At 47.5% G+C, this 14,126-nt stretch overlaps 1 protein-coding gene and 1 long non-coding RNA gene across 5 annotated transcripts in view; both read left to right on the top strand.

Moving 5' to 3' along the window:
- zbbx (zinc finger, B-box domain containing) overlaps positions 1 to 14,126 on the top strand; it is a 107,136-nt gene that overhangs the window by 86,346 nt on the left and 6,664 nt on the right. For all 3 annotated transcript variants that reach the window (XM_052457674.1, XM_052457723.1, XM_052457703.1), the window contains one exon: positions 7,642 to 7,866. In XM_052457674.1, coding sequence (XP_052313634.1) covers positions 7,642 to 7,866 — 225 coding nt within the window. The remainder of the gene's footprint in view (positions 1 to 7,641; positions 7,867 to 14,126) is intronic.
- LOC127906284 (uncharacterized) overlaps positions 9,611 to 14,126 on the top strand; it is a 5,534-nt gene continuing 1,018 nt past the window's right edge. Inside the window, exons 1-2 of one of the 2 annotated variants that reach the window (XR_008060745.1) lie at positions 9,611 to 10,049; positions 13,841 to 13,955. This is a non-coding gene — a long non-coding RNA (uncharacterized LOC127906284). Of the gene's footprint in view, positions 10,050 to 12,320; positions 12,692 to 13,840; positions 13,956 to 14,126 lie in introns of those variants that run through there. The other variant, XR_008060736.1, reaches the window with a different exon arrangement.

Raw genomic sequence — 14,126 nt, forward strand, 5'->3', positions numbered from 1 at the left:
TGGCTCTACTCTGTTTATCATATCCAGTATGACCCAGGATGGCTCTACTCTGTTTATCATGTCCAGTATGACCCAGGATAGCTCTACTCTGTTTATCATATCCAGTATGACCCAGTATGACCCAGGATGGCTCTACTCTGTTTATCATATCCAGTATGACTCAGGATGGTTCTACTCTGTTTATCATATCCAGTATGACCCAGGATGGCTCTACTCTGTTTATCATATCCAGTATGACTCAGGATGGCTCTACTCTGTTTATCATATCCAGTATGACTCAGGATGGCTCTACTCTGTTTATCATATCCAGTATGACCCAGGATGGCTCTACTCTGTTTATCATGTCCAGTATGACTCAGGATGGCTCTACTCTGTTTATCATATCCAGTATGACCCAGGATGGCTCTACTCTGTTTATCATATCCAGTATGACCCAGGATGGCTCTACTCTGTTTATCATATCCAGTATGACCCAGGATGGCTCTACTCTGTTTATCATATCCAGTATGACCCAGGATGGCTCTACTCTGTTTATCATATCCAGTATGACCCAGGATGGCTCTACTCTGTTTATCATATCCAGTATGACCCAGGATGGCTCTACTCTGTTTATCATATCCAGTATGACCCAGGATGGCTCTACTCTGTTGATTCTATCCAGTATGACCCAGGATGGCTCTACTCTGTTTATCATATCCAGTATGACCCAGTATGACCCAGGATGGCTCTACTCTGTTTATCATGTCCAGTATGACCCAGAATGGCTCTACTCTGTTTATCATATCCAGTATGACCCAGTATGGCTCTACTCTGTTTATCATGTCCAGTATGACCCAGGATGGCTCTACTCTGTTTATCATATCCAGTATGACCCACTCTGTTTATCATACCAGTTTTACCCAGGATGGCTCTACTCTGTTGATTCTATCAGTATGACCCAGGATGGCTCTACTCTGTTTATCATGTCCAGTATGACCCAGAATGGCTCTACTCTGTTTATCATATCCAGTATGACCCAGGATGGTTCTACTCTGTTTATCATATCCAGTATGACCCTACTCTGTTTATCATATCCAGTTTTACCCAGGATGGCTCTACTCTGTTGATTCTATCCAGTATGACCCAGGATGGCTCTACTCTGTTTATCATGTCCAGTATGACCCAGAATGGCTCTACTCTGTTTATCATATCCAGTATGACCCAGGATGGTTCTACTCTGTTTATCATATCCAGTATGACCCAGTATGACCCAGAATGGCTCTACTCTGTTTATCATATCAGTATGACCCAGGATGGCTCTACTCTGTTTATCATATCCAGTATGACCCAGGATGGCTCTACTCTGTTTATCATATCCAGTATGACCCAGGATGGCTCTACTCTGTTTATCATATCCAGTATGACCCAGTATGACCCAGGATGGCTCTACTCTGTTTATCATATCCAGTATGACCCAGGATGGCTCTACTCTGTTTATCATATCCAGTATGACCCAGGATGGCTCTACTCTGTTTATCATATCCAGTATGACCCAGTATGACCCAGGATGGCTCTACTCTGTTTATCATGTCCAGTATGACCCAGGATGGCTCTACTCTGTTTATCATATCCAGTATGACCCAGGATGGCTCTACTCTGTTTATCATATCCAGTATGACCCAGGATGGCTCTACTCTGTTTATCATATCCAGTATGACCCAGGATGGCTCTACTCTGTTTATCATATCCAGTATGACCCAGGATGGCTCTACTCTGTTTATCATATCCAGTATGACCCAGTATGACCCAGGATGGCTCTACTCTGTTTATCATATCCAGTATGACCCAGGATGGCTCTACTCTGTTTATCATATCCAGTATGACCCAGGATGGCTCTACTCTGTTTATCATATCCAGTATGACTCAGGATGGTTCTACTCTGTTTATCATATCCAGTATGACCCAGGATGGCTCTACTCTGTTTATCATATCCAGTATGACCCAGGATGGCTCTACTCTGTTTATCATATCCAGTATGACCCAGGATGGCTCTACTCTGTTTATCATATCCAGTATGACCCAGGATGGCTCTACTCTGTTTATCATATCCAGTATGACCCAGGATGGCTCTACTCTGTTTATCATATCCAGTATGACCCAGGATGGCTCTACTCTGTTTATCATGTCCAGTATGACTCAGGATGGCTCTACTCTGTTTATCATATCCAGTATGACCCAGGATGGCTCTACTCTGTTTATCATATCCAGTATGACCCAGGATGGCTCTACTCTGTTTATCATATCCAGTATGACCCAGGATGGCTCTACTCTGTTTATCATATCCAGTATGACCCAGGATGGCTCTACTCTGTTTATCATGTCCAGTATGACCCAGGATGGCTCTACTCTGTTTATCATATCCAGTATGACCCAGGATGACCCAGTATGACTCAGGATGGTTCTACTCTGTTTATCATGTCCAGTATGTCCCAGAATGGCTCTACTCTGTTTATCATATCCAGTATGACCCAGGATGGCTCTACTCTGTTTATCATATCCAGTATGACCCAGGATGGCTCTACTCTGTTTATCATATCCAGTATGACCCAGGATGGCTCTACTCTGTTTATCATATCCAGTATGACCCAGGATGGCTCTACTCTGTTTATCATATCCAGTATGACCCAGGATGGCTCTACTCTGTTTATCATATCCAGTATGACCCAGGATGGCTCTACTCTGTTTATCATATCCAGTATGACCCAGGATGGCTCTACTCTGTTTATCATGTCCAGTATGACTCAGGGTGGCTCTACTCTGTTTATCATGTCAGTATGACCCAGTATGACCCAGGATGGCTCTACTCTGCTTATCATGTCCAGTATGACCCAGGATGGTTCGACTCTGTTTATCATATCCAGTATGACCCAGGATGGCTCTACTCTGTTTATCATGTCCAGTATGACTCAGGGTGGCTCTACTCTGTTTATCATATCCAGTATGACCCAGGATGGCTCTACTCTGTTTATCATATCCAGTATGACCCAGGATGGCTCTACTCTGTTTATCATATCCAGTATGACCCAGGATGGCTCTACTCTGTTTATCATATCCAGTATGACCCAGGATGGCTCTACTCTGTTTATCATATCCAGTATGACCCAGGATGGCTCTACTCTGTTTATCATGTCCAGTATGACTCAGGATGGCTCTACTCTGTTTATCATGTCCAGTATGACCCAGTATGACCCAGGATGGCTCTACTCTGTTTATCATGTCCAGTATGACCCAGGATGGCTCTACTCTGTTTATCATATCCAGTATGACCCAGGATGGCTCTACTCTGTTTATCATATCCAGTATGACCCAGGATGGCTCTACTCTGTTTATCATGTCCAGTATGACTCAGGTGGCTCTACTCTGTTTATCATGTCAGTATGACCCAGTATGACCCAGGATGGCTCTACTCTGCTTATCATGTCCAGTATGACCCAGGATGGTTCGACTCTGTTTATCATATCCAGTATGACCCAGGATGGCTCTACTCTGTTTATCATGTCCAGTTATGACTCAGGGTGGCTCTACTCTGTTTATCAGTATGACCCAGTATGACCCAGGATGGCTCTACTCTGTTTATCATTTCCAGTATGACCCAGGATGGTTCGACTCTGTTTATCATATCCAGTATGACTCAGGATGGCTCTACTCTGTTTATCATATCCAGTATGACCCAGGATGGCTCTACTCTGTTTATCATATCCAGTATGACTCAGGATGGCTCTACTCTGTTTATCATATCCAGTATGACCCAGGATGGCTCTACTCTGTTTATCATATCCAGTATGACTCAGGATGGCTCTACTCTGTTTATCATATCCAGTATGACCCAGGATGGCTCTACTCTGTTTATCATATCCAGTATGACCCAGGATGGCTCTACTCTGTTTATCATATCCAGTATGACCCAGGATGGCTCTACTCTGTTTATCATATCCAGTATGACCCAGGATGGCTCTACTCTGTTTATCATATCAGTATGACCCAGGACGGCTCTACTCTGTTTATCATATCAGTATGACTCAGGATGGCTCTACTCTGTTTATCATATCCAGTATGACCCAGGATGGCTCTACTCTGTTTATCATATCCAGTATGACCCAGGATGGCTCTACTCTGTTTATCATATCCAGTATGACCCAGGATGGCTCTACTCTGTTTATCATATCCAGTATGACCCAGGATGGCTCTACTCTGTTTATCATATCCAGTATGACCCAGGATGGCTCTACTCTGTTTATCATATCCAGTATGACCCAGGATGGCTCTACTCTGTTTATCATATCCAGTATGACCCAGGATGGCTCTACTCTGTTTATCATATCCAGTATGACCCAGGATGGCTCTACTCTGTTTATCATGTCCAGTATGACCCAGTATGACCCAGAATGGCTCTACTCTGCTTATCATGTCCAGTATGACCCAGGATGGTTCGACTCTGTTTATCATATCCAGTATGACCCAGTATGACCCAGGATGGCTCTACTCTGTTTATCATATCCAGTATGACCCAGAATGGCTCTACTCTGCTTATCATATCCAGTATGACCCAGTATGACCCAGGATGGCTCTACTCTGTTTATCATATCCAGTATGACCCAGAATGGTTCTACTCTGTTTATCATGTCCAGTATGACCCAGGACGGCTCTACTCTGTTTATTATATCCAGTATGACCCAGTATGACCCAGGATGGCTCTACTCTGTTTATCATATCCAGTATGACCCAGGATGGCTCTACTCTGTTTATCATATCCAGTATGACCCAGGATGGTTCTACTCTGTTTATCATATCCAGGATGACCCAGTATTTTTTATTTAATTTACTTTAATTTAACCTTTATTTAACTTGGCAAGGCAGTTAATTAAGAACAAATTCTTACTTACAATGATGACCTACCAAAATGCCTCCTGCGGGGACGGGGGCTGGGATTTTAAAAATATATAAATAGGACAATCACGACAAGAAATGTATGACCCAGGACGGCTTTACTCTGTCCCTGCATCTCTGTGTCCTGTGTTTGTTTATCTCATACTATGTCTGTGTGCCTCTGTGTTCTGTATCTGCTGCAGTAAGGCATGTGGTGTGATGCGGCGAGTGTGAAACTCCTACTGACAGATGATAGAGAGAGAAGGAGGGAGTGAATTTGGAGTAAAATACTTTTAACACTGCAGCTGAGACTGCAGAAGCAGCACAGGGCAGCGTTCAGCAAAGTGACTCACACACACACACACACACACACACACACACACACACACACACACACACACACACACACACACACACACACACACACACACACACACACACACACACACACCCTTTCTAAGGGCGCCAGGGTTGCAACTCACAATGGGCAGGTGGATGTTCAATCTGATTCAATGTGATGCGACTCCCTGCAGTAGAGAGAGATAAAACACCAGTGATTATATAGACACTGCAGTAGAGAGATAAAACACCAGTGATTATATAGACACTGCAGTAGAGAGATAAAACACCAGTGATTATATAGACACTGCAGTAGAGAGATAAAACACCAGTGATTATATAGACACTGCAGTAGAGAGATAAAACACCAGTGATTATATAGACACTGCAGTAGAGATATAAAACACCAGTGATGATATAGACACTGCAGTAGAGAGATAAAACACCAGTGATTATATAGACACTGCAGTAGAGAGATAAAACACCAGTGATTATATAGACACTGCAGTAGAGAGATAAAACACCAGTGATTATATAGACACTGCAGTAGAGATATAAAACACCAGTGATTATATAGACACTGCAGTAGAGAGATAAAACACCAGTGATTATATAGACACTGGGGTAGAGAGATAAAACACCAGTGATTATCTAGACACTGCAGTAGAGAGATAAAACACCAGTGATTATATAGACACTGTAGTAGAGAGATAAAACACCAGTGATTATATAGACACTGCAGTAGAGAGAGATAAAACACCAGTGATTATATAGACACTGCAGTAGAGAGATAAAACACCAGTGATTATATAGACACTGCAGTAGAGAAAAAACTCCAGTGATTATATAGACACTGGGGTAGAGAGATAAAACACCAGTGATTATATAGACACTGCAGTAGAGAGATAAAACACCAGTGATTATATAGACACTGCAGTAGAGAGATAAAACACCAGTGATTATATAGACACTGCAGTAGAGAGATAAAACACCAGTGATTATATAGACACTGCAGTAGAGAGATAAAACACCAGTGATTATATAGACACTGCAGTAGAGAGATAAAACACCAGTGATTATATAGACACTGCAGTAGAGAGAGATAAAACACCAGTGATTATATAGACACTGCAGTAGAGAGAGATAAAACACCAGTGATGATATAGTCACTGCAGTTGAGAGATAAAACACCAGTGATTATATAGACACTGCAGTAGAGAGAGATAAAACACCAGTGATGATATAGTCACTGCAGTTGAGAGATAAAACACCAGTGATTATATAGACACTGCAGTAGAGAGATAAAACACCAGTGATTATATAGACACTGCAGTAGAGAGAGATAAAACACCAGTGATTATATAGACACTGCAGTAGAGAGAGATAAAACACCAGTGATTATATAGACACTGCAGTAGAGAGATAAAACACCAGTGATTATATAGACACTGCAGTAGAGAGAGATAAAACACCAGTGATTATATAGACACTGCAGTAGAGAGATAAAACACCAGTGATTATATAGACACTGCAGTAGAGAGAGATAAAACACCAGTGATTATATAGACACTGCAGTAGAGAGATAAAACACCAGTGATTATATAGACACTGCAGTAGAGAGATAAAACACCAGTGATTATATAGACACTGTAGTAGAGAGATAAAACACCAGTGATTATATAGACACTGCAGTAGAGAGAGATAAAACACCAGTGATTATATAGACACTGCAGTAGAGAGAGATAAAACACCAGTGATTATATAGACACTGCAGTAGAGAGATTAAACACCAGTGATTATATAGACACTGCAGTAGAGAGAGATAAAACACCAGTGATTATATAGACACTGCAGTAGAGAGATAAAACACCAGTGATTATATAGACACTGCAGTAGAGAGATTAAACACCAGTGATTATATAGACACTGCAGTAGAGAGAGATAAAACACCAGTGATTATATAGACACTGCAGTAGAGAGATAAAACACCAGTGATTATATAGACACTGCAGTAGAGAGATAAAACACCAGTGATTATATAGACACTGCAGTAGAGAGAGATAAAACACCAGTGATTATATAGATACTGCAGTAGAGAGAGATAAAACACCAGTGATTATATAGACACTGCAGTAGAGAGATTAAGTACCAGTGATTATATAGACTTCTACCTCTTTCTTCCCTCTCTCATTCTCTCAGTCTCACTTGCTTTCACCTGCATCCTTTCATTATCTGTCCCTCTCTATATCTCTCGTCTCTCTTCTCCTTTCTTTTCATCCCACCTCTATCTATGTTCTCTGCTACTTCCTGGTTATTTGGTGTTGTGCTAATCACACTTCCTCCTCTCTGTCTGTCCGTCCGTCCGTCCGTCCGTTACATGTCTTACTGGTGTTTCAGGTAGATCTACTCCAAGGCGGTCCTCCCGTCCTACCAGTGCTCTGTCTCGCCCTGTCTCTGGCACCATGTCCCATCCCGTGTCCCGTCCTCTGTCTCGGGCGGCTAAGGAGATCCTGGACATCTGTCTCGTGGACCAGACCGGCTGTGAGGACCCTGACCTGGAGCAGGACATAGACACACAGGCTCTCAGCAGCCTGGTGGAGGAGTTCCGATTGATGGCTACAGGTACACACACAAACACACAAATTAAATATTTTATTGAATCCAACAATCAAATTTACAAAAAAAAAGGATCCAAACAAGGGTCCCTGTATGCATGGAACTGAAGGGAACAGGAAGTACCTCCTCCTCCAAACAGCTAGGCTGCCCACTACAGCTGAAACAGGAAGTACCTCATTCTCCAAACAGCTAGGCTGCCCACGACAGCTGAAACAGAAAGGACCTCCTTCTCCAAACAGCTAGACTGACCACGACAGCTGAAACAGGAAGTACCTCCTTCTCCACACAGCTAGACTGACCACGACAGCTGAAACAGAACAGTACCTCCTTCTCCACACAGCTAGACTGACCACGACAGCTGAAACAGAACAGTACCTCCTCCTCCAAACAGCTAGACTGACCACGACAGCTGAAACAGAACAGTACCTCCTCCTCCAAACAGCTAGACTGACCACGACAGCTGAAACAGAACAGTACCTCCTTCTCCAAACAGCTAGACTGACCACGACAGCTGAAACAGAACAGTACCTCCTCCTCCAAACAGCTAGGCTGACCACGACAGCTGAAACAGGAAGTACCTCCTCCTCCAAACAGCTAGACTGACCACGACAGCTGAAACAGAACAGTACCTCCTCCTCCAAACAGCTAGACTGACCACGACAGCTGAAACAGGAAGTACCTCCTCCTCCAAACAGCTAGACTGACCACGACAGCTGAAACAGAACAGTACCTCCTTCTCCAAACAGCTAGACTGACCACGACAGCTGAAACAGAACAGTACCTCCTCCTCCAAACAGCTAGGCTGACCACGACAGCTGAAACAGGAAGTACCTCCTCCTCCAAACAGCTAGACTGACCACGACAGCTGAAACAGGAAGTACCTCCTCCTCCAAACAGCTAGACTGACCACGACAGCTGAAACAGGAAGTACCTCCTCCTCCAAACAGCTAGACTGACCACGACAGCTGAAACAGGAAGTACCTCCTTCTCCAAACAGCTAGACTGACCACGACAGCTGAAACAGGAAGTACCTCCTCCTCCAAACAGCTAGACTGCCCACGACAGCTGAAACAGGAAGTACCTCCTCCTCCAAACAGCTAGACTGACCACGACAGCTGAACCATAGCACTACCTAGCCAATTGCTTTGCCCTAGTTTTTGTCAGGCTGGAGAAGCCTGTGTACGTGGCCACGACTGCCAAATATCAGCTCCACCAGCTTACAGCTCCACCCGAGGATGTCCCAGCATGACCCGAGGGGCTGGTGCTGAAGCTGCTTCTCATCAAAGGCCTGCTCCACGTAGCAGTCCAATGAGATGCCCACTTCCAAAATGAGCTCCTTCCCCACGGCAGCAATATCTGTAGTATTTGGCACACGGGAAAGCACATCGTCATCAACATCAAACCGGCTTCCTCTTACACAAGCATGTTTCTGCATGTGTGCTGTTGGTGAGCCGCCATCTCTCACCTCGCTGGCTATCAGGTCAACAAGGTGGTCATGTAATGTACGGATCCTTCTATAAACAGCAGCCATTCACAACATGGTCAATGGTCTCCATTACATTTGACTCATGTAGAATACAGAATGGGTCATGGTTTGCAGGGTACCAGAGTGCTACATTATATTTTGTTGATAGAACTTGTAGCCTCGCCTTAACAGTAAAGGTGAGAATGTCCTCACCAACAGCAGCATTCTAGTACATTGGAATGGGAGACAGAGAGGTCAGTAGCTGGGAAACAGAGTAGCTGGGAGACAGAGAGGTCAGTAGCTGGGAGACAGAGTAGCTGGAGACAGAGAGGTCAGTAGCTGGGAGACAGAGTAGCTGGGAAACAGAGAGGTCAGTAGCTGGGAGACAGAGTAGCTGGGAGACAGAGAGGTCAGTAGCTGGGAGACAGAGTAGCTGGGAGACAGAGAGGTCAGTAGCTGGGAGACAGAGTGGTCAGTAGCTGGGAGACAGAGAGGTCAGTAGCTGGGAGACAGAGAGGTCAGTAGCTGGGAGACAGAGAGGTCAGTAGCTGGGAGACAGAGAGGTCAGTAGCTGGGAGACAGAGAGGTCAGTAGCTGGGAGACAGAGAGGTCAGTAGCTGGGAGACAGAGAGGTCAGTAGCTGGGAGACAGAGAGGTCAGTAGCTGGGAGACAGAGAGGTCAGTAGCTGGGAAACAGAGAGGTCAGTAGCTGGGAGACAGAGAGGTCAGTAGCTGGGTGACAGAGAGGTCAGTAGCTGGGAGACAGAGAGGTCAGTAGCTGGGAGACAGAGAGGTCAGTAGCTGGGAGACAGAGAGGTCAGTAGCTGGCTGACAGAGAGGTCAGTAGCTGGGAGACAGAGGTCAGTAGCTTGGGAGACAGAGTGGTCAGTAGCTGGGAGACAGAGAGGTCAGTAGCTGGCTGACAGAGAGGTCAGTAGCTGGGAGACAGAGAGGTCAGTAGCTTGGAGACAGAGAGGTCAGTAGCTGGGAGACAGAGGTCACTAGCTTGGAGACAGAGTGGTCAGTAGCTGGGAGACAGAGAGGTCAGTAGCTGGGAGACAGAGAGGTCAGTAGCTGGGAGACAGAGTGGTCAGTAGCTGGGAAACAGAGAGGTCAGTAGCTGGGAGACAGAGAGGTCAGTAGCTGGGAGACAGAGAGGTCAGTAGCTGGGAAACAGAGAGGTCAGTAGCTGGGAGACAGAGAGGTCAGTAGCTGGGAGACAGAGAGGTCAGTAGCTGGGAAACAGAGTGGTCAGTAGCTGGGAGACAGAGTGGTCAGTAGCTGGGAGACAGAGAGGCCAGTAGCTGGGAAACAGAGTGGTCAGTAGCTGGGAGACAGAGTGGTCAGTAGCTTGGAGACAGAGTGGTCAGTAGCTGGGAGACAGAGAGGTCAGTAGCTGGGAGACAGAGAGGTCAGAACCTGGGAGACAGAGGTCAGTAGCTGGGAGACAGAGTATCTGGGAGACAGAGAGGTCAGTAGCTGGGAGACAGAGTGGTCAGTAGCTGGGAGACAGAGAGGTCAGTAGCTGGGTGACAGAGAGGTCAGTAGGGAGACAGAGAGGTCAGTAGCTGGGAGACAGAGAGGTCAGTAGCTGGGAGACAGAGAGGTCAGTAGCTGGGAGACAGAGAGGTCAGTAGCTGGGAGACAGAGAGGTCAGTAGCTGGGAAACAGAGAGGTCAGTAGCTGGGAGACAGAGAGGTCAGTAGCTGGCTGACAGAGAGGTCAGTAGCTGGGAGACAAGAGGTCAGTAGCTGGCTGACAGAGAGGTCAGTAGCTGGGAGACAGAGGTCAGTAGCTGGCTGACAGAGAGGTCAGTAGCTGGGAGACAGAGAGGTCAGTAGCTGGGAAACAGAGAGGTCAGCAGCTGGGAGACAGAGAGGTCAGTAGCTGGGAGACAGAGAGGTCAGTAGCTGGAAACAGAGTGGTCAGTAGCTGGGAGACAGAGTGGTCAGTAGCTGGGAGACAGAGAGGCCAGTAGCTGGGAAACAGAGTGGTCAGTAGCTGGGAGACAGAGTGGTCAGTAGCTTGGAGACAGAGTGGTCAGTAGCTGGGAGACAGAAGGTCAGTAGCTGGGAGACAGAGAGGTCAGAACCTGGGAGACAGAGAGGTCAGTAGCTGGGAGACAGAGTATCTGGGAGACAGAGAGGTCAGTAGCTGGGAGACAGAGTGGTCAGTAGCTGGGAGACAGAGAGGTCAGTAGCTGGGAGACAGAGAGGTCAGTAGCTGGGAGACAGAGAGGTCAGTAGCTGGGAGACAGAGAGGTCAGTAGCTGGGAGACAGAGAGGTCAGTAGCTGGGAGACAGAGTGGTCAGTAGCTGGGAGACAGAGAGGTCAGTAGCTGGGAGACAGAGAGGTCAGTAGCTGGGAGACAGAGAGGTCAGTAGCTGGGAGACAGAGAGGTCAGTAGCTGGGAGACAGAGTGGTCAGTAGCTGGGAGACAGAGAGGTCAGTAGCTGGGAAACAGAGAGGTCAGTAGCTGGGAGACAGAGAGGTCAGTAGCTGGCAGACAGAGAGGTCAGTAGCTGGGAGACAGAGAGGTCAGTAGCTGGCTGACAGAGAGGTCAGTAGCTGGGAGACAGGAGGTCAGTAGCTGGCTGACAGAGAGGTCAGTAGCTGGGAGACAGAGAGGTCAGTAGCTTGGAGACAGAGTGGTCAGTAGCTGGGAGACAGAAAGGTCAGTAGCTGGCTGACAGAGGTCAGTAGCTGGCTGACAGAGAGGTCAGTAGCTGGGAGACTGAGGTCAGTAGCTTGGAGACAGAGAGGTCAGTAGCTGGGAGACAGAGAGGTCAGTAGCTGGGAGACAGAGAGGTCACTAGCTTGGAGACAGAGTGGTCACTAGCTTGGAGACAGAGTGGTCAGTAGCTGGGAGACAGAGAGGTCAGTAGCTGGGAGACAGAGAGGTCAGTAGCTGGGAGACAGAGTGGTCAGTAGCTGGGAAACAGACAGGTCAGTAGCTGAAACAGAGTAGCTGGGAGACAGAGGTCAGTAGCTGGGAGACAGAGTAGCTGGGAGACAGAGAGGTCAGTAGCTGGGAGACAGAGTAGCTGGAGACAGAGAGGTCAGTAGCTGGGAGACAGAGTAGCTGGGAGACAGAGAGGTCAGTAGCTGGGAGACAGAGTATCTGGGAGACAGAGAGGTCAGTAGCTGGGAGACAGAGTGGTCAGTAGCTGGGAGACAGAGAGGTCAGTAGCTGGGAGACAGAGAGGTCAGTAGCTGGGAGACAGAGAGGTCAGTAGCTGGGAGACAGAGAGGTCAGTAGCTGGGAGACAGAGAGGTCAGTAGCTGGGAGACAGAGAGGTCAGTAGCTGGGAGACAGAGAGGTCAGTAGCTGGGAAACAGAGAGGTCAGTAGCTGGGAGACAGAGAGGTCAGTAGCTGGGAGACAGAGAGGTCAGTAGCTGGGAGACAGAGAGGTCAGTAGCTGGGAGACAGAGAGGTCAGTAGCTGGGAGACAGAGAGGTCAGTAGCTGGGAGACAGAGGTCAGTAGCTGGCTGACAGAGAGGTCAGTAGCTGGGAGACAGAGAGGTCAGTAGCTTGGAGACAGAGTGGTCAGTAGCTGGGAGACAGAGAGGTCAGTAGCTGGCTGACAGAGAGGTCAGTAGCTGGGAGACAGAGAGGTCACCGTAGCTTGGAGACAGAGAGGTCAGTAGCTGGGAGACAGAGAGGTCACTAGCTTGGAGACAGAGTGGTCAGTAGCTGGGAGACAGAGAGGTCAGTAGCTGGGAGACAGAGAGGTCAGTAGCTGGGAGACAGAGTGGTCAGTAGCTGGGAAACAGAGAGGTCAGTAGCTGGGAGACAGAGAGGTCAGTAGCTGGGAGACAGAGAGGTCAGTAGCTGGGAAACAGAGAGGTCAGTAGCTGGGAGACAGAGAGGTCAGTAGCTGGGAGACAGAGAGGTCAGTAGCTGGGAAACAGAGTGGTCAGTAGCTGGGAGACAGAGAGGTCAGTAGCTGGGAGACAGAGAGGTCAGTAGCTGGGAAACAGTGGTCAGTAGCTGGGAGACAGAGTGGTCAGTGCTTGGAGACAGAGTGGTCAGTAGCTGGGAGACAGAGAGGTCAGTAGCTGGGAGACAGAGGTCAGAACCTGGGAGACAGAGAGGTCAGTAGCTGGGAGACAGAGTATCTGGGAGACAGAGAGGTCAGTAGCTGGGAGACAGAGTGGTCAGTAGCTGGGAGACAGAGAGGTCAGTAGCTGGGTGACAGAGAGGTCAGTAGGGAGACAGAGAGGTCAGTAGCTGGGAGACAGAGAGGTCAGTAGCTGGGAGACAGAGAGGTCAGTAGCTGGGAGACAGAGTGGTCAGTAGCTGGGAGACAGAGAGGTCAGTAGCTGGGAGACAGAGAGGTCAGTAGCTGGGAGACAGAGAGGTCAGTAGCTGGGAGACAGAGAGTCAGTAGCTGGGAGACAGAGAGGTCAGTAGCTGGGAGACAGAGGTCAGTAGCTGGGAAACAGAGAGGTCAGTAGCTGGGAGACAGGTCAGTAGCTGGCTGACAGAGAGGTCAGTAGCTGGGAGACACAGGTCAGTAGCTGGCTGACAGAGAGGTCAGTAGCTGGGAGACAGAGAGGTCAGTAGCTGGCTGACAGAGAGGTCAGTAGCTGGGAGACAGAGAGGTCAGTAGCTTGGAGACAGAGTGGTCAGTAGCTGGGAGACAGAAAGGTCAGTAGCTGGCTGACAGAGGTCAGTAGCTGGCTGACAGAGAGGTCAGTAGCTGGGAGACAGAGAGGTCAGTAGCTTGGAGACAGAGAGGTCAGTAGCTGGGAGACAGAGAGGTCAGTAGCTGGGAGACAGAGGTCACTAGCTTGGA

Source organism: Oncorhynchus keta, chromosome 1, assembly GCF_023373465.1.
Source record: "Oncorhynchus keta strain PuntledgeMale-10-30-2019 chromosome 1, Oket_V2, whole genome shotgun sequence".
In the NCBI taxonomy this organism is placed as follows: domain Eukaryota; kingdom Metazoa; phylum Chordata; class Actinopteri; order Salmoniformes; family Salmonidae; genus Oncorhynchus; species Oncorhynchus keta.